The sequence below is a fragment of the Doryrhamphus excisus genome, chromosome 15 (genome assembly GCF_030265055.1).
Source record: "Doryrhamphus excisus isolate RoL2022-K1 chromosome 15, RoL_Dexc_1.0, whole genome shotgun sequence".
NCBI classification, from domain to species: Eukaryota; Metazoa; Chordata; class Actinopteri; order Syngnathiformes; family Syngnathidae; genus Doryrhamphus; species Doryrhamphus excisus.
Genome location: NC_080480.1, coordinates 18857152 through 18884139, shown reverse-complemented (window position 1 = coordinate 18884139; position 26988 = coordinate 18857152). Strand labels below are relative to the sequence as shown.

General features: G+C 47.4%; 4 protein-coding genes across 11 annotated transcripts; 2 read left to right on the top strand and 2 right to left on the bottom strand.

The window, feature by feature from the left end:
* Positions 1-461: 461 nt before the first annotated feature.
* On the bottom strand, positions 462-15338 carry LOC131103033 (histone-arginine methyltransferase METTL23-like). 7 transcript variants are annotated; one of them, XM_058048880.1, is made up of 9 exons: positions 15095-15338; positions 7598-7948; positions 6626-7501; positions 6423-6532; positions 5444-5586; positions 3828-3932; positions 3529-3766; positions 2302-2386; positions 462-1197 (listed from the first exon to the last, which is right to left on the bottom strand). In XM_058048880.1, the coding sequence occupies exons 6-9, from the start codon at positions 3909-3911 to the stop codon at positions 1029-1031; spliced, it is 576 nt and encodes a 191-aa protein (XP_057904863.1). In that variant the 5' UTR covers positions 3912-3932; positions 5444-5586; positions 6423-6532; positions 6626-7501; positions 7598-7948; positions 15095-15338; the 3' UTR covers positions 462-1028. The 7 variants fall into 7 exon arrangements, with proteins under 7 accessions (XP_057904863.1, XP_057904861.1, XP_057904860.1 ...); XM_058048878.1 differs by having other exon boundaries at positions 5444-6532; XM_058048877.1 differs by lacking the exon at positions 5444-5586.
* On the top strand, positions 5505-9270 carry jmjd6 (jumonji domain containing 6, arginine demethylase and lysine hydroxylase). The gene is made up of 6 exons (XM_058048871.1): positions 5505-5892; positions 6395-6783; positions 7622-7908; positions 8208-8343; positions 8573-8708; positions 8785-9270. The coding sequence occupies exons 1-6, from the start codon at positions 5764-5766 to the stop codon at positions 8914-8916; spliced, it is 1209 nt and encodes a 402-aa protein (XP_057904854.1). The 5' UTR covers positions 5505-5763; the 3' UTR covers positions 8917-9270.
* Positions 9429-16634, top strand: si:ch73-366l1.5 (FILIA-N KH-like domain-containing protein). The gene is made up of 4 exons (XM_058048874.1): positions 9429-9624; positions 11602-12394; positions 13296-13395; positions 15867-16634. Exons 1-4 carry the CDS (start codon positions 9451-9453, stop codon positions 15979-15981), a joined length of 1182 nt encoding a protein of 393 aa, XP_057904857.1. The 5' UTR covers positions 9429-9450; the 3' UTR covers positions 15982-16634.
* On the bottom strand, positions 16349-26988 carry cdc27 (cell division cycle 27). Of its 2 annotated transcripts, none has more exons than XM_058048869.1 (20): positions 26821-26988; positions 25444-25519; positions 25181-25328; positions 24990-25115; positions 24819-24916; positions 21970-22115; positions 21120-21340; positions 20947-21046; positions 20776-20885; positions 20606-20705; positions 20344-20524; positions 18956-19128; positions 18722-18874; positions 18555-18635; positions 18366-18493; positions 18173-18290; positions 17978-18106; positions 17764-17838; positions 17361-17490; positions 16349-16629 (listed from the first exon to the last, which is right to left on the bottom strand). In XM_058048869.1, the coding sequence occupies exons 1-20, from the start codon at positions 26845-26847 to the stop codon at positions 16538-16540; spliced, it is 2412 nt and encodes an 803-aa protein (XP_057904852.1). In that variant the 5' UTR covers positions 26848-26988; the 3' UTR covers positions 16349-16537. The 2 variants fall into 2 exon arrangements, with proteins under 2 accessions (XP_057904852.1, XP_057904853.1); XM_058048870.1 differs by having other exon boundaries at positions 16349-16626.

The following is a 26988-nucleotide window of genomic DNA, read 5'->3' as shown; positions in this document are numbered from 1 at the left end:
AGAATCGACTACTGCAATAGTACACTACCCCAAATCCTCAACACACTACAGTCGGTCCTGAACTACGCTGCTCGCCTTCTCACCATCCACCCACTCCTATGAACGCATCACTGATCAGCTCTCTGCCATCTGGCCCCTCCATACCTGCTCCATCACAAAAGCACTTGCTTCCCTTCCTCCGACTCCCGCCTCCTGACCCTTCCCTGTGGCACCGAGCTCCGGACCTGGGGGGGGGGGTGCCTGGGGGTGCCTGCTCCGACCTTCAAGCTACTGTTTAAATCTCTTTTCTGTTTCGTTCTTCCTGATTCCTTTGTTGTACTTTCTTGAGTCTGTTTAGCTTTATATTGTAAAGCGTCCCAGTACAAATAAAATGTCTAACATTTCAACTTCATGCTGCTAAAATGACATTCTTACATTCATATTTCATTCTCCTAAAATGGCTTTTTTCATAAGAATACAACTTGTTCTGTTCCAATTTTCTTTTTATTCTTGTCAAATTCGTAAATCACTGTTGATTGTTTTGTTTTCTTGTTAAATTCAGTTTTTCCAATGCCAATACTAAACAATATGAAAACAGTGTGAATCATGAAGACTGATTCCCCGCTCGGGCATCTCTTTGGGCTGCATGGGCGGCTGTTTGCTGTCATTTACAAGTGTGCTTGAGTGCAACGGCAACTCATGTCCCAGGTGTTACGTGATGCACCTGAAGGCACCATTTAGGAAAAGCACCACAGCAGTTCGCCAACTTTGATCCCACTTGTCAAGTATGACGTGTCCGTGATCTGACTGGAATCTTCCCATGGTGCCCCAACTCTACAAGAACCACTAACCCCTTAATAGTATCTAAACACAAGCACCATTAAAGCCTCATTTTGGGGCGTCCGGTTGTCCCCGCTGGGGCCGTGCGGGGATGAATTGGAACCCCGATAGAAGAGATAAAAGAGAAAAGTTTCAACTCAAAGCAGCATCCAGAGGATGGTCTGATGGTGCTGTCCATCCAAGCAGGAAACAAGGAAAGTTGCCCTGTTTCACATGTCCTCTTCGGTCCTCAGCATCATCTTCATCATCTGAACGCTGTGGCTGCCTGGAAGACTGGATCCCGCCAGCTCACATTTGTTGGCATGAAATGATTCCAAACCAATGTTGACACACGTCATCTTCCACTTGCGCAGCAACCCTTCAATGGTCCAATCAGCACTGAAAGACAAGCACACAAATTGCGTCTTGCCACGTACATTGTCAAATATTTAAAAGGCAGCACCTCATTGTGGCTCCAGCGCAACCAAGTGGACGCTGTTTTATTCTAGTCTGTTGCAAACTTAACTTGAAGTCATTTCATGGAGCCGAATGTCTCTTGGAGATGAAAGTATCGACCTTTAAAGAGTCAACGGTTAGCGCTGTATGCTTAGGGTCAACCCCAGCAGCAGGTCCAGTCATCATTCCACATTCTCAGTGACAATTGAAGGATTCCCTGGCGGGTATCCGTCTGTTGTACTTGCGTCAGCCCAGGGCCCCGACACTGCAGGTTTTCCCTCCAGCAGGTGATTTCATTGATGAGCTCCTTCCCTCTCATTGAAGGAGGTGTTGATCATTCAAATCATCTGCTTTAGTGGCCGTCTGTATCTGTAACATGTATCGGGATATTTTGGGGTATCACGATATCAAATTTTAATTCAGCAGAGTCTTGTAACTACTTGGTGTCCGGAATTGAGCCAACCCCTGCTGGCTTCTATTCACACTGTTTCAGCCAGGTTTGCCGGCGTTTGTCACCATTTCAACCTGTTTCTATCGGGAGGTCCGCCAAGTAAATACTTACTCACACGAACGTTCCTTCTCACCATTAAGATTAATATTAAGATATGCCTTTATTCGTCCCTCAGCGGGGAAATTTGTAGCATTTGATTCATCTCATGTATCCACTGCGGCATGCAGCCATCAACTCGGCTTTATCACTTGTACCGGTCTAAGTCATTTTTGTATCATTGGAAGAATCTATACTGGTATATAAAAAATATCACCCAACCCTAATGCAGAGTACCCAAAGAAAAGCCATGCACGCACGGAAGCCAGGTCTTCCCAATCGCCTCCTAACCACTCTGCCACCTTGCGACCCATCATCCAGACATATCTGGCAATAATGAAAGGCATTCAACCATCCGCCTATCGTCTGTACTGCTTGTGCTCAGTGGGGTCATGATTATGCTGGAGTCTCAGCATTTATGCACAGACGCTGTCAATGTTGTGGTTTTGATGAAAAGGCTGCAGATGTTACATAGCCATGACAAAGGGAGACAGACCAACCTTCGTTCTTGATATGTTGTCCAAAACTGAGCACTGGGGTTCTTTCGCAAAAGAAAAGCAACCGTGACCAGGATGTCTTCAAAATCTGTAACGAGTCAGAATGATGAATGATATCAGATGTTTGCTGCTCAACAACTACTTACTACCTCTGTGTAGCCTGTAGCTGCTGACTTGTCATTTCAACTGCTGCTAGGTGGGGTCTTCCTGGACTCACATCTTTTTGGTGACACACCAACATCAATCAACATTCATCTCTCAGCCTGTTTTCAGGATCTTTACCCTACAACCAGGACCTTTACCCTGGAGCTAAGACCTTCGCCCCGGTAACAAAACGTTACCATGGAACTTTACCCTGGAGCCATTAATAGTAGGCCTGTCAGCGTAAGACATTTTGCTGAAAGATAATTGTTCTACAAATGATATTGTAGCGACCCCGATGTGCTCTTGTTGACATGTTGTATTCTAGAATGTCTGACTGTTTCGGGTGGCCGTGAATGCACCAGGGGTGGAGGTGTGTCGAGGTGAGGGAACCATGCAGGAATCACTGGGGGAGTTCATTGAGGTGTTCTGGTGGCGTGGTTAGGGTCAACTGAAGCCATTATTGCATGCAATAAAAAGCTTGTGATTGACCACAGTCATGTGATTTCCATAGCGTCGGTGATAATATATGGCATAATCATAAATATTAATAAGAGTAAACTACCAAAATCAATCAACGTTAATTTTTTAATTGAATTTTCAAAGAGTATTTAACATTATATTTGCAATGTCAATAGCTTCTATGCTTCCCTGATGCAGAGTGAAATCTCTTGTCATCCAGCCTGTTTGGTAGACAGGGAAGAGATGTCAACATATGGAGGCCAGCAAAATGACCCAGTTTGTTTTTATTTGGTTTATATGGTGCGGTTAAATTGCTTTATGGATGACCGTGACAGGCCTAATAGTAATAGTAATAGTAATAGTAATAGTAATAGTAATAGTAATAGTAATAGTAATAGTAATAGTAATAGTAATAGTAATAGTAATAGTAATACTACTAGCTGGTGCTGCCTAGCACAAGCTCTGGCTTGGAATCTGAAAGGAGACTGCATGCTTGTGCATGTTTGCACACTTGCCCACCCGGTCCAGGGTGTACCCCACCTTGTGCCCTAAGACAGCTGGGATAGGCTCCCACTTACCCGTCATCCTGAACAGGAAATACATGAAAGAAAGAAAGAAGGCCTTTACCCTCAGGATCGTAGAAAAGATCAGATCCCAAGATGACTTGGAGGGGTGGAAGCAGGACCAGGTCTGCTGAGATTTCCCCCCAGGTAAGAGGCAGCGTGACCACGTCATGCAGGCCGTTGGCATCACAGCTGCGTTTGGAGTTGTGCTGACAGAGCGGCGTGTTGGCATTGTCAGAAAGGATGACCTTGGCACCACACTTGGCTGCCACCACGCCTGGAAGACTGACACCTGCACCCAGCTGGAAAAGCAAACACAGAAGCATTATTCACACATGTACATGTCACACATGTCCGGCTCACCTCCAGCACCACTTTGTCCTTCAGGTCCAGTCTTTGGGTCCAGACGTACTGAGCCAACACTACGGCACTGGGCCACACGTACATGCCGTACTGTACATCCAGGACCTGCAGACCAGATTTCCAAGAAGAGGAATTAATACACGTTCACGGGTCAACAAGTGACTTCTTTGGATTACATGTGACATGGGGGACAGAAGTCTCAGTCGGGAAGCCAAAACGTCCCGGTCTTCAGCTAAAATTACAGTTCTGCCACGGAGGGGGATGCCGAGATGCTCCCAGGCCAGCCGCGAACATAATACCTCTAGCAGGGTCCAGGCCTACCCCAGGGCATTCTCCGGGCTGGGCATGCCCGGAAAACCCCAACATTGAGGTATCCAGGGCACATCAGGGGTCTCAGATGTAAGGGTAAGAACATTGCCGTGCCAAGTATGGGTTTTACCAACTTGTACTTGTACAAAGGAACATGTGTAAATTGAGGCTAAACTGTCACTGTGTGTGTGTATACAAAGCCTAGTGGTAGAACAGTGAAACTACAAATAGCGATGCCTCGGCCTTCCCACACGGCACGTAAACCTGAAAAGGTCTGCCACAGCTAGGAGCAGGTCTGGAAAAAACAACAACTTGCAAGATATCAACTATGGTCGGCGTAGTGAGGATACAAAAACATGGTAGACCTAACAGCCTTAACTGTTAAAGATTCACTGTTGGTTTGAATGTTTTGTGCTAGGGATTGCAGGAAACTGCTGACAAGTTGCACTTGACTTTCTGGACTCAACTGTAACCTTTTCAAAATATTCCACCGCTTTGGATATTCGTTTTAGTAGCTATTATGAGCCAATTAATAGTGACCCCCCCCCCCAGCATTCAAAGCTAGAGTTCAAATCAAATCCATGATTTTATTCAGTAGGACTTCTGTTAAGCACACACGGCATTTTCTGTATCACTAAATGGCCATTTAGAACAAATATAACGCCATTGTTTGTATATGCTCAGCAGTGACCAGGGACACCCCATATGAGAGCGGTACAATCGTCACCACATGAAAGTTTTATTTGCTTTGAGGCCGGAAGTGACGCTCGAATTAGACTCCTCCGAATGGAACCGTGAACAGTCGACTATTCTAAGACACCCCAAACACATTCAGAGCACAGATTACAACACAGAGCCGTGCTGCTGAATGGTTTCAGCTGTGAATGTTCAGATTGCAACAACTATAAGTTAAATATTTAAATCACCCAAGGTTCGGTTAAGAAGTGTTCTGGTCATACCTCCGGTATCGACACATCCAGGCACTCCCGCGTGCGCTTCCTGGTTTCTTCAAACGTAAAGGTCCTGTTAACTATTCTGGGAGTTTCAAGCCCCATGTGGTTTATATCGCACATCTCATTTCAAAAGATGCAACTTTGGTTAGTCTGGTTTTGAAATTAAAAAATGACACGTTTACGCCACAGTACCCAAACTACCTGACAGCTTAGTCGTCTTCTTATATGCTCTTCGCATGAACGTCTATTACGACGTTCATAATAGTAAGATTAGCGCATGCTCAGAAAAAAAACCGTATGAACCAACCATATTATAGTACGTAACTGGCGGGTGGGTTAAGTATTCACACTCACCAATCGGCAGACGTTGCTTGGCTGTCGTCTTGGCCAATGGGATTGCAGTAACTGCTGTAGGGGCGTGGACGAGGCGTGACAACCAGTTGCAAAAACCTTGTGTCACCTGCTGCTAACTAGCTTCTCCTCAACACAACTGGGTTCTAGGACGCATACAAACTACTACTACGTTTCATTACAGTTGACATAGAAACATATTCGACAAGCTTCGATGCTTTGGCAAGCCATGAGTTAGAACCGCCCATTAGAACCGGTGAGAAGCGAATGCGAGGACATAACTTTAGCTCCTATTTTTATTAGTTGCAAAGCCGAGGAAAGGAATGAATCACAAGAGTAAGAAGAGGATTAAAGAGGCCAAGAGGAGCGCCAGACCCGAGTTAAAGGACTCGGTAGACTGGATAAAGCACGGTTACCATGACACCTTCGACTTGTCACACAGCACCGTAAAGGTAACTGTCAATGTAGCACGTTAGGCTAAGCTAACATTAGCTAGCCGCGGCTAACTTGTCTCCGGACAAGGGACTGGGCACTGGGACGCCGCTCAAAGCCGCAATTTCTACTTGAGAATAAAATGTGACGTCACACACTAATGGCGGCGCTCGCAATCATAAGTCATAAACTACACTTATTTATCGGTTCGACGAAATCTTATCACAATCTGAAGATGCAACACTGCCATCATTGTATTTGTGTAGGGAATTTAATATAGTTCCGATAAATCCGAGTGGAATATTTACTGCATCCCGGCAGTGTGGAATGCGGCATTGCAACACATGCTTCCACGATCTTCTATTGACTTTGACGTGTGGGCAGGATGCTACACGTCAACCAAACTAGTTGGAAATAGCGCACAGAGCGTAGGCTACGTAAAACGCCGAATGCGAGTTGAAGGTATGAAATGCCCGTTCCTCCCCCGGGAAAGAAATCTGAAATGATTTGGTGTCACCGCAGGACAATGTTGAACGAGTGGATGCCTTACGTCTGAGCCCTGAAGACTTCATCCAGCACTTCGAGAAACCCTACAAGCCGGTTGTTTTGCTCCGCTGTCAGGAGTCTTGGCCCGCACGGGAAAAGTGGACTCTGGAGCGCCTGAAACGCAAGTATCGCAACCAGAAGTTCAAATGCGGTGAGGACAACGATGGCTACTCTGTGAAGATGAAGATGAAATACTATGTGGAGTACCTGGAGAGCACTCGGGACGACAGCCCGCTCTACATCTTCGACAGCAGCTACGGCGAGCACGCCAAGCGCAGGAAGCTGCTTCAGGACTACCAGGTGCCCGTCTTCTTCACTGATGACCTCTTCCAGTTTGCCGGAGAAAAGCGCCGCCCACCGTACAGGCAAGTGTCCGTTTTTATTATTGATGTTGTTTTTTGGACTTTATTCAATAGGAAAAAGCAACAAGAACTATTGTGGATGTGGAAAATTCCTAAACAATATCTGCATTCATATGTAAGCTGTGGTGAAACATGCATGACAACACAAAGAACCACGCAGATAAGCACAACGTAATATTCCTAAACAATATCTGCATTCATATGTAAGCTGTGGTGAAACATGCATGACAACACAAAGAACCACGCAGATAAGCACAACGTAATATTCCTAAACAATATCTGCATTCATATGTAAGCTGTGGTGAAACATGCATGACAACACAAAGAACCACGCAGATAAGCACAACGTAATTACACCCGCACACAACTCGGCTCTCGGCATCTTCATCATTCACAGCAATGAAGATCAAAATGTGACCTTGTGGAGTTAACCTTGACCTTTTTGTGGCCAGTTGTCAGACTGACCATCTAAGTTTGTCGCCATGCCCCGCCCACGTTCTACAGCGTACAATAAAATTCCTAACAATCCTCATCATCTGTCTGGTATCTGATTTACTCCAAATCTCAAGGAGTCAAATGGTTTGGGTCAAAAATGGCTAACTTCCTTTGTTTCTGAACACAGGAACTTGCTACATGTCTCCATCGAATTTGGTGATTGGTAACTGATGGCAGGGACCGATGACTGAGTTGGGGGGGGGGGGGGGGGTTGTGTTCAGGATCCCTGAAAGAAATAGTCACCAGACATGTGTTAAGGCCCCCAAAAATGCGAGAACAACACAGCAATTCCAGTCAGGCTGTCGAGCGGCCATCTGCTTACCTCAGCTCCGTTTGTTGTTTTCAGGTGGTTCGTGATGGGCCCTGCCCGCTCTGGGACAGGCATCCATATCGATCCACTGGGAACCAGCGCCTGGAATGCGCTGATCCAGGGTCATAAGAGGTGGTGCCTGTTCCCCACCAACACGCCCAGAGAGCTTATCAAGGTGACCCGAGAAGACGGAGGCAATCAGCAGGATGAGGCGATCACCTGGTTCAATGTGGTTTACCCACGCACGCAGCAGCCCAGCTGGCCTCCAGAGTTCAGACCGCTGGAGATCCTGCAGAGACCCGGAGAGACGGTCTTTGTGCCTGGTCAGTGGGAAGGAAGTATCTACTCTTGTTTTGACAGGGACTAGAAGTTGATGGGGAAAAAAAGTAGTTTCTCTCAGCACATGGTATACGCAGGAGGTATCAACAAAGTCACGGACTAACGAGGGTCACGGGACAGCCAAACATGGATTAAAGCATCAGCTGCAGGATTTAGACTTGACCTCCTACTTTTGTTCCACCTTCAACTTCTGCTTGTCAGGCATTACAGACATGAGGCTAGGCTAGGCCAGCTGCATTCACTCAGGAGGAACCTTCCTGCTTGCTTCCTTCCTGCTTTGCAGGTGGATGGTGGCATGTTGTGCTCAATCTGGACACGGCCATTGCTGTCACGCAGAACTTTGCCAGCACCACCAACTTTCCCATTGTCTGGCACAAAACGGTACGAGGTCGGCCCAAGCTGTCCAGGAAGTGGTACCGGTAAGAATTGCCCTGCATTTTTTTTTTACCCTCAAAGTTGCAGATTTTATGATTTTAGACTTCTCAGAGTCCAGCCTATCAAAGTCCAGATCAGCCTTTTTAGTGTAACCCCTTTTCTGATCCAATACTACTGTGACTGTAGTACTTTCTTCCAGAAAGTTCCTAACATGTTGCACAATATGACGCCACCTCTCGATGACACTTGATGAAGAACATTTGTGTGTTTGAGGATTCTGAAGCAGGAGCGACCCGATCTGGCCACTCTAGCCGACAGAGTCGATCTGCAGGAGTCGACCGGCATCGCCTCGGACAGCTCCAGCGATTCGTCGTCATCCTCTTCCAGCTCATCCGACTCCGACTCAGACGTATGTGCTCGTGCTGTGTCTTGAAGCTGGCTCCTCATCGCTTGGGCTCATATGTCGGCACTTGTGCTCCCCGCAGGAGGAGGTGTGCTCCGAGGGTGATGCCGTGTCCCACCGCAGGAAGAAGAGACGCATGTGCAATATGGCGGCCAACGGAAACACACATAGTCAGGACGATTGTGTCAGCAAGGAGAGGAGCTCGTCACGGTGAAGACCCACCCCGGCCCCCAAAGCGGCTATGCTGGAGGAAGAGACGACAAAAGGGAATTTCACACAGCATGGGACAGTTTTACATGAAGTGTGTGGGGTGCTATTCCCAGTCTTACTTCTTGAAATTCACTTTTTGGCAATTCAGGCTATCTGCACCCAAGCACAAAACATTCAAGTAGTTTGATTTCAATGAGAAACGTAGCAGGATCTCATGCAAGCCTTCTGATTCATCCATTTTTTTTTAAAAACTGTGAAATGTTTTTTTTGGTTTGTTTTTTTTAGCTGTTCCTTCACCAACCGCACGGTGCCTTCTCAAACATCAGAGGAACGTCATTTCTGTTCATTTGTGTCAATAAAGTTTGTAGGATTCAATTGCAAATGCTTGGACACATTTCAACAGCAAGGGAGGCAGGAGCCTAAGGGCCTTTATTTTGAAAGTTGAGCGGAAGCCTGTGGGTGGTGTTTGAGATGCACTTGCCTCGGGATTATAAAAGAGTGAGCGCTTTTCATTGTGACCACAGTGTGGCCATCCATCATGGAGCTGGAGCCGTGCGTCGTTCTCTTCACCCTACTCGCCCTCCTTTTGGCCGCCTACATCGTCCTCAGGAAGGCCGCCCCTGGCACCACCTCCTCCGCCAGAAGCAAGACAGCCAGAGTAGGCTACGAAGACGACGTGTTGCCCTCCATACTTTTTGCAACTGAACCTCAGGTTGTTGACTTTTTCCCCCATCTGAAGTCGTTTAGGCGTAATGTTAAGCTTAACATTGATGAACTCTACCTAAAACATAGTAGTAGATTAAAAGTCCCTAATGTAGCCAAAGAGTGCTTGTTAATGAATATATAATGGTCTATTTTCCTAACTGAAGACTGTTAGAATGGAATTTCCCCTTGCGGGCCTAATAAAGGCATGTTTTATTTGATCTCAATGTGCGAAGCCGTTTAAAAGCATTCTGTATTTAATTGGCATGAGAGGACAATACACCAAATTGGTGGAATTACACAGTAGGACATGGATTACATGCTCTGTGGGTGATATCACCAAGTGTCACTCGTGGGGACACTGTGGCGTGTCACATTCCAGGGTAGATGGCAGCAGGTTTGGTGGAGAGGTTCCAGTTTTCCTAATAACGGGGCCATGTGGCAGCTAGAAGAGGCCTCGTGTGGCGTTGCGTCAGCAACAGGCGGTGGCAGCTTGGCGATGAGGAGCTGAAAGTGACAAGGTCACCGCCACCCGACCCCTCGCACCGTAGAGTTCAACAGCTGTCCTGTCAGGACCAAAAGGCTAGAAGTCACATGACTTAAAGGGCTAGTTGGTATGTTGCATGACATCCTCATCAGCACGAAACAACACGAATAATGAGGTTTTTTTACAAATAATTAATTTGAACAAATACTTTTAAAATGTTTGTATTGGGAACAATTAAAACGTATCAGGAAGCTGCGTTTCTTCGCGAGACCGCAGTGCATGCCCGGATCAGCCAATGAGTGACTGGTGTTCAGCAGTCGAGGGGCGGAGACAGAGCAGTCTGCCCACCCCTCACAAGTCGCTGCAGCGGAGGAGGAGGCTGAACTTGGTTAGCATCCATATTTTGCTTTGTAAACATCCTACCTTTCACCCTAAGTGGCTTATTTACTTCTGGGAGTGGGCTTCTCCTGTTGGCTCAGTTAGCATGTTAGCATGAGCTCGCTAACATTAAGGCTGTCGACAGTGTAACGTTCACATTGGCTTTAAACGGTTTGGGAAGTAAGGCTTGGGAACTTGGGTAGAATTGGATGCACTTCTGGCTGGTATTTGGAACCTTTAGTTAGTGTGTGTGTGTGGGGGGGGGGGGGGGGGGGCTTATGTTCACAATGATATATTAGTTTGCTGGAGTCACATAAGTAAAGAGTTTGGCTTCCCAAAAAATATGCGTTGAAAAGATAAAATACATTTGCACACAAAAATGCCTCCTTGAACACCGTCACCTGTCCATCTTTTTGTGGTCGAGTCAAAAGTCAACTTTATTGTCAAATATGCTATACACGCTCAACATGCTCTCGGACCCCCAGTGCAGACAGTAATAAATAATACATTTACAACAACTAAATTAAATAATTGTATTACTTAATTGTAATTAAGTGTGAGCAGTATAAACTCATGAAGATGACGACACGCCACATCTTCATCCGCTGTGGAACACGTACGTAAACAAGATGCCTGCGATGCTCATGCATTGGATGAAGGTGTGGACCATAGCAGCCATCTTCATCACATCCACAATCAACAGGTGAAGGTGTGCAGTGAACAATCACACAGAGCCATTATGAGCTCTTTTTTTCGAGGAGGCATTTTTGTGTTGCAAATGTATTCGTCTTTTCAACACAATGTTTCAGAAGCCCAACTCTTTACTTCAATGACTCCAGCAACTGACCGGTATGAGGTTCCTCATCACCAAAATCCAACCAGAACTGGACTGACGAGACCAAGTAGGGGGTAAGTCACAGTTGATGTACTAAAATACAGATGGGGAACTTCATGTCTACTCATCCCGACCAGCCCTTTTAGGGTTAGGATGGACGATAGGTCGATAGATAGATCTGAAGGACTGAGACGACTTCCACTCAAACACTGGTAGACCTGAAAAAGCCTTTCAGGTAAAAAGGTAGAAGACGAGCCTAACTACATTTTTACATTCTGTACTCCTAGGCTCTCCCAGAACCACTATCAACACTAGTTTCAGGACCTGTCAAAGAAGAACAGCGTCTCCTTGAATCAACCCAAGATTCTGAACCTGCACCAGTGCCGGACCATCTTTTAGAATCGGCAAGACCTGTAGTTTCAGAAATATTGCCGGACATGCTCAACAAATTAGTGTCCGTTCAAGAAGCAGCTTCGGATCCAGAGCCAGTCTTACCAAGGGTTTTGGTTCCAGAAATGGTCCCTCAGCCAGATGTCATTGCAAAACCAGCCTGTGCTTTAAAACCTGTACTTGAAACACTTTCAGAACTAGAATCTGTTTCCGTTCCAGAAACTGCCCTTCGGCCAAAACCTGTACCTGAAGCAGTTGTAAAACCGGGACCAGTTCCAAAGATTATTCCTCAGCTAGAAACTGCTGCACACACATTTTGTATTCAAGAACAAGTGTCCAAATCAACACCAGAACCTCGACTGGAACAGTTCTCAGAGGCCCAGGCAGCTTCAGATCCAGAAACCTCCTCTGAACCACCACCTGAAATAGTTTGTGGTTTAATACCGTGTTCTGAACCAGTATCAGTATCACAGGTAATTGAAGAAGAGCTGTCCTCAAATCTAGTGTCAAAACCAGAACCTCCTGTCCAGTCTGAATTAGAACCTGCAAAGAAGGTGGCTCAGTTGGTTTCGGCACCCATAGCTGCATCTGAGCTGGTCTCGAGATCCCCGGAAGAGAAACCGCCAGCTACTGAAACAGAGACAGCAGCCAAGCCTGAACCGGAATCAGAACCAGAACCACAGATTCAAGGTAAGCCTGTTGACCCTCTAGCTCAGATCATCAGACCACAGTTCCTACTGTAAAGACATTTTTGTTTTTACCCAAAACATTTGTGTGATTCTTCTTGCTTCTCTGAGAGCCACATATTTAGTCACATGACTTCCTGTTTCGTATTTCAGACCAGGAATGAATCAGTAACACGGACACGGGCTCAGGCTGTCATTCCGATTGTGTATTGAGTTAGCGTGTTTGTGGGCGGGGCCACCATCTGCTGGAGACAGATGATGCTTGATCTGAACAGCACTTGAACTCGCCGTTGTCCTCTCCGGCTCCTCAGCAGCTGTCGTCCTGTGCCCCCCCCCCCCCCCCCCCCAACCATGATGTCAACAGCATCGTCTGGGTCAGACAAGGAAAACACAGGAAACACAACCTGCACCTTTTCCATCTGTAGGTCCCTCCATTTGGGCTTCCCGCCAAAACGTCTGTTGAATTTATTCCGCCTCCGGGCACGCCCACTCTGCTGTGATTGGTCACATGCCCAAAGTGCTTCCTCACTATGAACCATGTAAGGAAGTCTGCCCCTCTGTGACGTCACAAACGAGCACTTTTACCACGCCTTTTGAAACCGACCATGTTTAGCCATCCCAAACTCTTTTCGGGTCTCACATCCAAATGCGCAAACCTCGTTATCTGAAACTTTGCCATGGTTTAGCACGAGAATACAAGATTCTAACTACATTTGTAGGACGGGAAAGTGGAAACATGGGGATGTCCTAGCACTTCGTGTCTAATCATCCCAACTAGCCCTTTAACGGGTCCACCTTGATAACATTATCATACTCAAATGTCAAGTGTCACCAAAGTGGCTGAAAGGAAGCGTTGGTTTGTGGGACAAGAACGCCATAACAAGTGGCACTTCATTGTGTTTCAGATATGGCAGCGTCCCAAGAAAAAGTCAGGTTTTCTGTTGGAAAGAAGCAGAACAAGTTTGAGACGCTGATGACGAAGGAGGAGATGGAGGAGGAGCAGAGGTCAGTATAAACAAACACATGAAAGCACGCCGGGCAAGACAGAAACTCTTTGGACTGATGCAGTTCCACCGCAGTCCTGTAGGTGGCAGTCATTTGCATTCCAAAAAAGATCAAGTAGTGTGAACGTTCTATCATAAAAGATACTTCAAAAAAAGATTCCTCTTAAGAAATGAGGAACACAATGACCATTAAGACGCTTTCATTGAAGCTCTTACAGCCCCCTCCAAAAGTATTGGGCCAGTGAGGCCCATTCCGTTATTTCTGCTGTAGGCTGGAAACGTTTGGGTTTTGGACACCAAAAGATGAACATGAGAAAAGAGGGCAACAGTTCAGCTTTTATTTCCAGCTACTTCCATCTAGAAGATAGCATTATTTGGAAAGGATCAGCACATTTTTGGTGAGCAAAGTATTGGAACATGTGACTGACAGGCGTGTTTTATTACTACTATTTAAACAATAGCTAGCACTGAACGAGACATACGCTCAGTTTCGGGTTTGGGTTTTGCCTCTGCAGACGTCAGAGGTGTAATGGACGTGAAAACAAGAACGCTGTCAATGGGTGAAAAAGAAGCAATGGTGACGCTAAGGGAAGACTGCCATTACACAAACATTAGCCGTAGCCAGTACAACCATTAGCAAGGTCCCGGAGAAGTACTAAGTAACAGACGTCCAACGGGTAGACCATGGAAAACAACAGCAGTTGACCAGAGGAACATCGTGAGAGCTCTGAAGAAAGACCCTGAAACAACTGTTGGTGAAATCAGCAACAGCCTCCAGAGGGCAGGAGTGAAGGTATCAGCATCTCCTGTTCACAAAGACTTCATGAAGAAAAGTACAGAGGCTACACGGGAGATACAAAAAGAATAGGAAGGCTGGCTGGATTTGGCCAAAAAGTAGCGCCTCACTGCTCCAATACTTTTGCTCACCAAAAAATGTGCTGATCCTTTCCAAATAATGCTGTCTTCTAAGTTGCTGTCACATCCAGATGGAAGTAGCTGGAAATAAAAGCTGAAATGTTGCCCTCTTTTCTCATGTTCATCTTTTGGTGTCAAACCCAAACGTTTCCAGTCTGCAGCAGAAATAACGGAATGGGCATCACTGTCCCAATACTTTTGGGTGGGGGGGGGCTGGACCTTACCCGTGGGGGTGGAGCCTATCCGGGCCACCTACACCCCTGATCAACTGTCAATCACAGCATGTCGTGTAAACACTGAAGACTATTTGGTTTTCTACCAAAACAATCCAAACACCAACACGGGAAAGAATCCGTTCCAGGGTCAAACAGCCACCATCATCAGGGCGCGGGAAGAGGAGGGCTCGGTAAAGGACACCGCCACCTAGTGGCTTTTTCCTGGTATTGCTGGGGCGGATAAGCGTCAGCGCGTCTTTAACACGCACATTTCATTGTTCGAATTCCACAAGCAATGCGGTTCAGTTGGAATGGTTTCCACTCGAGAATCATCAACCACCAACGCATGCGTATCCTTCCTTGCTCGGTTAGCATAGTTTTGGTCTTCCGTAGCTTTAAGGGTTAGTTTAGCAACTCGGTTTTCAGTCACTTTCATCCACAGCTATTGGCTTACGACGTGCTTTGGCATTTCCGGTCTTAGTTTACTTCACAACGCAACATAAAAGCAGCAAAGACTTGGAAGTTCTTGTCACATCCTACATCCGTTTGGAACAGTTGAAGTTCGCTTACTGTGCAGACGTCGTGAGGCGAGGTGATTGATCCCAAACATCTTCAGTGACGTCCTAATGTCCTCCTGGGCGGTTCCTTCTCACAAGAGCTTGGCTTTTACTCGGCTGCTGTCCTTTTAAGCAAAAAGGTTCCACCCTTTTACGTTTAGCGGGAGGAAAAGCACAAAAGCCAGCTAGCTAAATGTTGACTCGTGACGTGCAGTGCCCAATACATACCGGAAACGAAATGGGTTTACATCCGGTTGCTGCTTTTCAGCGGTCACGTCAGTCCTGTGTAATGTAGGCACCCGTGCAGCAATACACGCCCCCCCGCCATCTTTTTTCTTCCATCAGTTGTATAATATATCTTGGTTCATTTCATTTTTTTCACAAAACTAAAGTATTTGGTCGGAGATGTGTGGATGGACGCCATTCCTCTGAAAAAGCCCAAAGCCTCGCTGATCCATCATTGCATTGTTTATGGTCAAACTGCTACTTCCTACGTCACAACGAGATCAGTTTTCTCTTCTGTGGTTATCATCACACCTTCAGCAAAAGCCAAAGAAAAAGTCATGTTGAGTTCCTGCTTTAAGCTGCTTTCGTCGGTTTGACATCTTTTGACCTTGGTGATTTAGGAGCAAGAGAGAGGTCTGGTTTTGCTCTTCGGTATGCGACAGTCGTGAGACCTCTGCCCGCCCACGATGGCGGTCTGTGTGGTATCCCCTTGGTTAGCGTCCCATTCCATGATGGCTCATGGTAGCAACCAGACTTGTTCAACCTTGTTCTCCTCCCAGGGTGCAACAGGAACAGCTGGCGGCCATTTTCCTACTCCTGAGGGAGAACCAGGAGGCGCTGGGGGAGGTGACGGAGGGCGACATGGAGGAGCAGATCAAGCTGTACTCACTGTGAGATCCATCACCTCGGCTGATTGACAACATGACATACTTCTGCTCGGGCAGTCAAGTGGCAGCTCCATTCAGTGGATGTAACTTGGAAGTGGCTAGCAACTTGAAGGTCGCAGGTTTGATCCCCGATGCTCCTTCCAGTTGACCCTCTGGTTGTAGGGAAGTGAAAGTATCTTTTTTTTTAGATGACTTTCTACTAAAGTCTTCCTAGAAAATCCTTTCTTGTCCATTTCCTCACATGACTAAGTCTGATTTTTTCTGGAAACACCACAACTCATCCAAACAAAGATGGAAAAACAAAAGCTGAATAAAGATTGAAAATAGAAATTGTGTGTTTGCTCACACACCAAAAAGGAAATGGGAGACCAGCATGTGGTGGATAGTACGTGGTACGTTTATTGATTTCTTCCGTCATTCTGATAAAAAGAACATAAAAAATCTAGTCATGTCAGAGATTGTGCTCGATGACAACTGGAGGGGCGGAGCTGAAAAGTCTGTTTCAACCATCACAACACAAGAAGGATTCGCATGAGAATGGCCGACTCCAGCAGGGGGCGTGGTTAAAGAACGTCACTTTCAGCAGTATGAAGCTGCGTGTCGTCAGCGTCCGTCATAACGCTGCTGTCCTGACTGTCGTCCACCTCCACGGCTGCTGCAAAACAACAGCGAGCGGCAGCCCCCGCGTCAGTCATGTCACAGTGCACACTAGCGCCACCTAACGCTCCTCCTAACGTCCCTCCTTTAATGGCTTCCAGACCCGACCGTGATGAGTGAATTTCTGCCAACGATCATTCAATCTTTTCATGGTTAGAGCACCCAAAAGCAATGACTTGTAAAGCCATCCTGAATGTGGACATCGAGTATGGCCCCTACTACGGTCCGTGTATGCCGCTTGGCTAATGTGCAGGGACAGAACAGGTGGCCCCGGCATGCTAGCTAGCTAAGCAGTATAAACACACGTAGCATGTGCCCAAGGCAAATGTAGAACCGTGGCATGGCGTATTGTTTGGACAAGCCAAACTGCTGGCTCAAGTGTCCAACCGGAACAATGGTCCTCATCAGCCAAATCCCACCAGGACTGGGCTCGGGACACAAAGTGGGGCGTGAGTCGCTGTTGACGGACTTCATGTCACAAAATCCCAACTATCTCTTTGAGCTTTGTTACCGTATGGCTTATTTCTCTTATTCACCCCCAAGTGGGCCCCTGCTCCTTTATGACATCATCGATCACCGGATGATCACATGATGTTGGATTTCACTCATTACATATCAAAGATAATTGTCATCGCCCTGACCTGGCAATGATGTCAGCACTTTATAGTGATGTCACAGTGACTTGGGGTGTGTGTGCATGTGTGCGTGTGTGTGTGTGTGTGTGCACACCTTCGTCTTCTGGCAAGTATCTTTTGTCAATGGCTTCTTTGATCTGGTTATTTGCTCCTTTAGGATCCAGATCCATAGCCCAGCTGAAGTTCATGAGCGCCAGGTGAGTCTGACCCAGCTTCTTGTACACCTGACACACACACACACACACACACACACACACACACACACACACACACACACACACACACACACACACACACACACACACACACACACACACACATTACAGTCTAATGACACCATTGAAATGAATGAATGTGATCCCCCATGAAATGGGGAGAAGAAGGTTTTGATAAGATATCAGATATGCCTTTATTGGTCCTTCAGTGGGGAAATTTGCAATTTCTTACTTTTGAGAGCTACAAGTAAGAAATGTATCAAGCCAGAGGATGTTCATTACCTTTCCGATGAGAAAATAAACCAGAGACTCTTTGGGAACAATCTGCTTCAACTCCTCCAGCTCCTGAAGAGCTGCCTGCAAGAAGAAGCACGACCAGGTTGAGTTAGCAGAGCTCTGTGCTCCTCGCCTCACCTTCTCCGTGCCCGTGTTTCAACCTCTGCCGCTTCATCCAAGTCTACCTTATATTGACGAGCAGCATGCCCAACGTGCTCACCTTGTACTTGTCATTGGCAAAGAGGATGGAGGCTCGGTGGAACTTGCACAGAGGATTTTTGGGATCGATTCCGATGGCTTTGTTTAGGGTCTCTAAAGCCGCATCCGACTTCTTCAACGCATGCTGCACCTGCACACGCAATGTATGGATTTCACTTTGACATGAGGCTCATTTGTTATTTGTGTGCCAACGTACCACTCCAACGTGGCACAGCAGCACAGAGCTCTGAGGGTTGATGCTCAGAGCTTTCCTGAAGTGGATTTCCGCCAAGTTGAACTTCTCCTGTTTGAAGTAGATCATTCCCAGACCATACCTGCACAGACAGACGCTTGACAGATGAGAAGGACTTGAACATGGTAGAAGCTCATACGTGTGCGGGCAAGCGTACCACGCATTGTAGTGTCTGCTGCTGACTCTGATGGCATTGCGAAAACAAGCGAGTGCTCTCTCCAACTCCTCCGTCATGACAAATTCATGCCCCAGTAGAGTGTAGGCATAAGCGAAGCCCGGATCCACCTGAGAACGTCCCACCAACATGAGCGCAGCGTGTTTCCACACTGACCTGGGAACAACTCACCTGGATGGCTCTCTGAAAGAATTTAATAGCGATGTCGTGCTCCCTCTGCAGGCTGAAACAGTTTCCTGCAACACACCAAGCCTGGATGGACACACATCCATCACATGGGATCAGGGCTGGAGAGAGTGGGCGGCTGTGCACAAGAATGGGAGCAGAGTTTCTCCAACCTCAGGGCAGTTTTTGTCCATGTCAGTCAGGTCTTTGGACAAGGCAGATAGAGCGACATCCTTTTGCAGATGCCACAGGGTGGTGGAATAGATCTCCATGCCCTCCACTCTGTACGACTCCATCCTGCGAACCTCACCAAACAGACGCTCTGCCTACAGAAACACGCTGGCGTAAACGCCATCCGCCCGGCTGGGTGCCCTTGGAGATGAATAAAGTACCTGTGGGCTTCTCACCTGCGTGTACTCGGCCAGTTCGAAGTAAGCCATGCCGATGTGGGTGAGCACCCAGCCGGTGTTATAGTGCTGCGGTGGGAGGGAGGTCAGGATGTGAATGGCTTCTCGACAGTTGTACGAGCACAGAGCCTGGTAACCACGCCCCAGTTCCCGAAGCAACACCATCACGCTGTCTGGAGACACAGGACAAAGGACATGGAGGACTGGTCTGAACACAGCTGGCTCTTCTATAGCAATGATTCTCCAGCGGTGGCTGATGGTCCAAGGTCAAATATAGTTCTGTAGTACATTTCATTCATTATTCACGGAATGATGACACTCATAAAGACAAGAAAACAAGCGACACACAACAACAACAACAATAAAGCCCACTGTGGTAAAAACCAGACCATCAGAGTGACATTTCAAATGCAGATCTATTGTTCAGAGTCTCGGACCTGCGACAGAGAAGGTCCAATCACCCCGAGATGGTAGCTTAGCCCGAGGCGTGTTAAAAGGAGCTGGACCTCATAGTTCTGGCAGGAACATAAAGCCTCATAGATAAGTATGAGGCAGCCAGCCCGTCCAGCCCTTTGAAAACAAACCAAAAGAAGAACTTTGATTTGGATCCTGGAAGTAACGGGACACCTGCTTTGACCCTAGCCAACGGTCTCAGGTGGAAAAGCAAGATTGGAGCACAGCACTCACTAGTTCAACTATTTTAAAGAAGCATCTAAAGCAGGCCAAGGTTTTTAATCTATGGTTGGCAGCATGGAGACAAAGGACCAAGTCCACTGCTTTGTCCTCTTTCAGCTTGAGGACCTTCAGAGACAACCACTGCTTGATATCATGAAGACCGTTCAAAAGGGGTCTGTACCAGGTAGATCATGGACCCTTTCCTTAACTCTTAATCTGACTTTTTTTTGGGTGTATGGATTCTTCCAACAATACGATATGAAAATAGCGCTACAAATGACTACGCAGAGTTGATGGCTGCGAGCCGCAGTGGATACACGAGATGAATCAAACGCTGTCATGGTGAGAAGGAACGTTCGTGCGGGGAAGTATTTAATCGGCGGACCTCCTGACCTAAACAGCTTGAAATGGTAACAAGCGCCGACAAACCTGGCGAATCTCCTGGTCCACAGCGTGAATAGAAGCCGGCAGCAGTTAGCTTAATATAAGACGCCAAGGAGACTCGTGCTGGATGAGTATATTTGCACCACGTTGTGGTTTGATTTCACGTTGAATTCTCGAATGTAAGGAAGGTTTTACAATGTCCGATGAAGATGTGCAGATTGAGTGAAAAAAATACGAGAAGCACGTTTATTTTGAACGCAGCTCGTCTTAGATGTAAGTACACTTTTTTGGCCTGATGACAGGGAATGGATGTCTCCATCAGTACTGACCTGCTGCAGCTCTCTGGTGCTGTGGGATCTTTGTGTCAGCTAGACTCAGGCTTGGGTCCAGTCTAAGGATGTCAAGGCTTTCATTCAGGTTGCCGCTGTTGGAGGTCTTTGTCGATTTACATTTGGTTTTCCTGTTGGGAATCTTGGTGGGGAACTTCATCTTTAACTTCTTACTATTTTCCTGCAGCAACAAAAACGGTTACCAAGCTGGAGGACAGCAGGTCTTCAAGGACAGCGGTTGGGGTAGCAACATGTGCGGTACCTTGGCAGTGGAGCTGGCGCTCGTAAACAGTCTGGAGCTTCTTCTGGGCTGAACGTTTGGAGGACCAGACATACTGGGACTGAGCACCTGAGGTGAACCACTGAGAAACAGCAAGAGGACAACGTCAGACTCCAAGCGAAGGCAGGTAAGAGGAAAAGCGTAGGAGTTACCTGGTATGAGGAGCTGATGTCTGTGATGGGTTAAATGGTATGGGGAGAACATCCCGACTATTGCCACTTTGACTGAAGACGGACTTTGGCTGACTGATCCGGGACACTGCCTGAGAGACATCAGCTATAAGAAGCTGCTGGACACGCCGCCTACAAGAACTCTTTTGCTACCTTTTTGCTGGGAGCGCTTGATTGTGTTTCCATGCTAGATGAATAATTCTGGAGATATGACGGGTCTCCAGGGCTGGGCTCCAGCGGCAAGATGCCAAAACTAAACACACACACACACACTGCATGAAGGACAGGAGAATCTTCACGGTCAACACCGTCTGAAGCCAACTCACCTCGGCGTGAGCGGACTGAGAGCAGTAGGTCCCCCCAGTAAACTCCGCCCAGTTTTGGGCTTGCTCTGTTTTGCCAATAAGGAGCCGGCCGAGGCTATGGAAACCGTATTCCCCAATAAGGACCCAGTCTCCGGGGAGATGAGGGAGGAGTCGATGTAGGAAAGAGACAAATCAGAGGTCTGCTTCCCATTTGAGGATTCTAAATTCAAACGATTTAACTCCTGGAAAAGAAACACGGCCAACAGCAACATGAAGAATACATTCAAATATTTCTCTCAAAGCTCCTTGTCAAAAAACTTTCAACATGAAGAGAGTCAAGTCAGATCAAAAAAAAGCTCTGGTAAGCACGCATTTCCTCCATTGAGGCCAGGTTAGCCGTACCGTGCTGGAGGTGCTTTCAGAGGAAGACATCTCACGTGCTGGTGGCATCAAACTATGCCAGCAGAAAGACACGGAGCTACAACACATCAAGGCAGGTCAGCCACCTGAACCGCCGGCATGGTCGTCATCACCTCAGCATTTGAAAAGTTAGCCATGGACAAGCCAAGGGCTAGGGCTAAAGCTAAAGCTAAAGCTAAAGCCATGTGTGATTTGGACAACCCGCCCTTCATCATGGTTTTGTCTCCTAGGAGAACCTTGCAGCCACGCTTTGTACGTCTGAGCCGCCACTATTACTTTCATGTTTTGGTCATAGAAGTCATTATTTCTACAAATCCACATGGACTCCGAGTCCAGGTCTGGACAAACTACAGTGAAGATCCACATGAGGTCAGCAGTCTTGCTATGATGCTCGTCATTGTCCATCAGCATGTATACAACAGTAACATGAAATACGCGTAGCATTGCGTACCAGTGTGTGCTGCGGCGTCTCCATGAAGGCCGTTTCCATGCGATGGGAGGGGTTCTGTGCGGGGCTTACAGATGGAGGGGGTGGGACTATTGAAGAATGCTGCAAAGACGACAGCCTGAAGACTTGATCTGGATCTGGTTTCTCACCTGAAACGACAAACGGTGGTGAAAGCTACACTTCGACCCTGTCCACACAGAACAGGTCCTGGGTTGGAGGCGTTTTCCATCCATGCGGTGTGGCATCAGTGAAGGCTCATGTCCACACAAGAACGGATGACAGAGTGAAAACAATATATCACATAATGCATGTGCTGCTGTACGCCCCTGCACGACAGAAGAAGAGAGAACACATCCACGCCAGGTCCTGGTCCTTTTGTGTGGGGGAGTTTTCCCCCTGGCAGATACAAACACCAAACTGCCCTAAACGCTTTGAAATGGTGATAAACGGCAGCCTAAGTCTGTGGAATCGCTCCTTTCATCCTTTCATCCTTTCATCCTTTCATCCTTTCATCCATGGCAGGAGTGGAAGATAGCAGGGGTTAGCATAGTTTAGCATGCTAGTGTGGTTGTGTAATTGAAGGAATGTTGGTATGTGGGGGGGGAGGATACAAACACTAAACAGTCCCCTCCCACTTAAACACGGTGCAGGAACGGAAGCTAGCGGGCGTTAGCTCAGTCTAGAGCTGGGTGATATTTCAATATTTTAACAAATTTCTTTAAGCACGATGTCAAAAACTAGCATATCGTTCACACATGGTATTATTATTTTCTATTCCTTACATGGAACAACAGGAGTTAAGATGCTGTTATTATTATTATTATATTCCTTACATGGAACAACAGGAGTTAAGATGCTATTATTATTATTATTATTATATTCCTTACATGGAACAACAGGAGTTAAGATGCTATTATTATTATTATTATTATTATATTCCTTACATGGAACAACAGGAGTTAAGATGCTATTATTATTATTATTATTATATTCCTTACATGGAACAACAGGAGTTAAGATGCTGTTATTATCATCATCATCATCATCATCATCATCTATCCATTTTCTATGCCGCATATACTCACTAGGGGGGGTATGCTGGAGCCTATCCCAGCTGGGTGAGGCGGGGTCCACCCTGGACTGGTGGCCAGCCAATCCCAGGGCACATATAGACAAACAAGTATTCCCACCCTCTAACGTCTCCCATTAGAGACGTTAGCATGTTGAACTTTGCTACGTGTGCAGAGGCTGCCATCCCGTTAGAGACGTTAGCATGTTGAACTTTGCTACGTGTGCAGAGGCTGCCATCCCGTTAGAGACGTTAGCATGTTGAACTTTGCTACGTGTGCAGAGGCTGCCATCCCGTTAGAGACGTTAGCATGTTGAACTTTGCTACGTGTGCAGAGGCTGCCATCCCGTTAGAGACGTTAGCATGTTGAACTTTGCTACGTGTGCAGAGGCTGCCATCCCGTTAGAGACGTTAGCATGTTGAACTTTGCTACGTGTGCAGAGGCTGCCATCCCGTTAGAGACGTTAGCATGTTGAACTTTGCTACGTGTGCAGAGGCTGCCATCCCGTTAGAGACGTTAGCATGTTGAACTTTGCTACGTGTGCAGAGGCTGCCATCCCGTTAGAGACGTTAGCATGTTGAACTTTGCTACGTGTGCAGAGGCTGCCATCCCGTTAGAGACGTTAGCATGTTGAACTTTGCTACGTGTGCAGAGGCTGCCATCCCGTTAGAGACGTTAGCATGTTGAACTTTGCTACGTGTGCAGAGGCTGCCATCCCGTTAGAGACGTTAGCATGTTGAACTTTGCTACGTGTGCAGAGGCTGCCATCCCGTTAGAGATGTTAGCATGTTGAACTTTGCTACGTGTGCAGAGGCTGCCATCCCGTTCGAGACGTTAGCATGTTGAACTTTGCTACGTGTGCAGAGGCTGCCATCCCGTTCGAGACGTTAGCATGTTGAACTTTGCTACGTGTGCAGAGGCTGCCATCCCGTTAGAGACGTTAGCATGTTGAACTTTGCTACGTGTGCAGAGGCTGCCATCCCGTTAGAGATGTTAGCATGTTGAACTTTGCTACGTGTGCAGAGGCTGCCATCCCGTTCGAGACGTTAGCATGTTGAACTTTGCTACGTGTGCAGAGGCTGCCATCCCGTTCGAGACGTTAGCATGTTGAACTTTGCTACGTGTGCAGAGGCTGCCATCCCGTTAGAGACGTTAGCATGTTGAACTTTGCTACGTGTGCAGAGGCTGCCATCCCGTTAGAGACGTTAGCATGTTGAACTTTGCTACGTGTGCAGAGGCTGCCATCCCGTTAGAGATGTTAGCATGTTGAACTTTGCTACGTGTGCAGAGGCTGCCATCCCGTTCGAGACGTTAGCATGTTGAACTTTGCTACGTGTGCAGAGGCTGCCATCCCGTTAGAGACGTTAGCATGTTGAACTTTGCTACGTGTGCAGAGGCTGCCATCCCGTTAGAGACGTTAGCATGTTGAACTTTGCTACGTGTGCAGAGGCTGCCATCCCGTTCGAGACGTTAGCCAGATTCCATCCATTTATCAGTTGCTGGACAAAAGCATCCATCCAAGTACTGCATTAATAAATAGGATTTTCTGCATTTAATTATCTGACATTTTATTCACTGACCCAAAAAGCAGACACGCTATGCTGCCCAAAGTGTAAAATGGCCAAAAAGGCATTTGGGGAAAAGATTGTCCCGTCTGGAAGAATGGCGGTGTGCAGATGGAAGGCTGAAAGCATAAAATACTTGATTGATTTCACCTGTAGACGTTCTCGTGTGGACAGGCCCTCAGTGAGGTTTACAAGTGGGGGGGTAGAGAGGCGTTACCTAGGAGACAGAGGTTCTGGAAGGGCGACCACAGGAACGGATTGAGGGACAAACTTTTCTGGAAGCACTCGGCACCCTTAGCGGCACGATCCGTCTTGCTGTTCCGGTCCAACATAAAGCAGAGGAGTGATTGACCCAGACATTTCCAAGGTCACCTGAAGGTCATCTCACCAGTAAATGTGTCCCAGCAATGACAGCGTGAAGGAGGCGGAGTCTCCAAACTCTGTGATGATGTCATCTTGACTCTTCTGTTTGTTCAGCACTCCACCAATCAGAACCTGTTCGCCTTCTGCCAACCTGACACACAAAGATGGCGTCACGGCTCAGTTGCCCTTCCATTGGCGTCAGCTCACACTTCTTACTTGCTGAGCTCCACGCAGCACTTGGCCAGCAGGAATCGAACCTGCGGCGTGGATGAACTGTGAGCCTTCAGCAGCCGGTACGCCTTGTAAGCTTTCCCAGATCGATAGTAACATGTTGCCAAAAGGTACAGAGCCTCCTCCGACCTCACTGACACACGCACGCACACGCACACACACACACACACACACACACACACACACGCCAGATCAGACAGATGTCGAGTCTCTCACACGTACGCACGTCACCAGAGGGGAAGCGCTACCTTCGGCATAGAGTCTCTCGGCAAGGAAGACAGCATCCAGGTAGGCGTAGTGGTTCAGTGCTTGCCACACTGCCGCCTGCATAGACAGAGTTGGGCTGTCAATCATAACTGTCCTGTTATTTTTTTCTTCATTTGTGGCGTGGACTAGCTGTGCATGTGACGTCGCGCCACAAGTAAAGACACAAAGCACAATACTGTTGATTGGCGGCTGTCAATCGCTTCATCGTGACTGGAGTCCAAGGTGGAAAAAGTGCTGTGCATCAAAATAGGAAGGTTGAGAAAGCCACAAATGTCAGTGAGGAAAGAAGCAAGAGTCTTGAGTGGCACCGAGTGCAACAATAACATGCTTGTCACTTAGCACAGTGGATAACCAACATCAGCAATACAAAGTCCAACCCCAACTTAGCCCATGATCTAAAATCTCTCATGACATCTCTCATGTCTTCCTTGTCGACACAGAATAACATTTAGCGTTTAGACAGAAGTCATTCATCCGCCAAAAAGAGCAAGTTGTGATGATGGCCTGAAGGTACCATCTCACTAAACCCTAAACGCACGACAAAAGAACACCTAGTCAGCAGTGAGCACTTTCCCTGCTAACTCATTGCATGTAGGAAGGGGGGGGGGGTAACTAGTAGCTCCAATGGCTTTTAGGAGCGCCTTTGCCCGACACTGCTGATGCTAATCAGAAGTGAAGCAGCTGATAGCAACAGCACTGCTAGCTGCAGAGGCTAACGAGCTAGGCGATGTTAGCTCGGGGTTAACCTCCACTGACCTCTCTTGTGCGGAACCACGCCACCCGCCGAGTGACACAATCAAAGAAACATCCCCGATATTTGATGAAAACTATTTCAGGTGACATTTCGGGCAGCTGTAGGCTTTTCGCCGCCGCTGCTGCGACAACAAGGCTTAGCATGGCTGCGTTAGCGGAGCCCGAAAGAAGGATAAGTCAAATATCAGCCTTCGACTCAATTCCATTCTTATCGCCGTCCTTCAACGGCTTCCGCATTCACACGTCATTTGTTTCGCTAGAAGGTAAACTTCATGCTCGGTCTAATGTCTGCTCTTGTCGTTATTTAACACGCTTTCTCGCCGGATTCGTTCTACTGGAAGGAATAAACCTTTTTAATGGAACGTTGGACACCTCAGTTCGTCGACGGCATCTGTCAGGGGTAAACAATTTATGTTTCCGTGGAATAAAGACACCGGGAAACGGCTTCGTACTGCCGGTGGGGGTCGGAAGGCCTGCGCGACCGAAGAACACTGCTCGTTGGACGGACCGGAGCAGTAGATGAGGCCGGGAGGTTGGAGGACCAGCAGGCCTTGACCAAATGTCCTCTTTCCGATCATGACAACGAAGCGAAGCATTTCGTTTACCTGGACCGGTTCCTGCAGCACCGTCATTCCGCCCGCAGAAACCGTCTAGTTCTCCTTTTCTCTTTTCTTTCTTCACCTGAATCGCCAGCAGGATTTGAACATTCCGACCGTTAGCGGCCGAATGCATCCGAAGAATGCCGACTACCGATGGTTCGTTCGTGAACGATC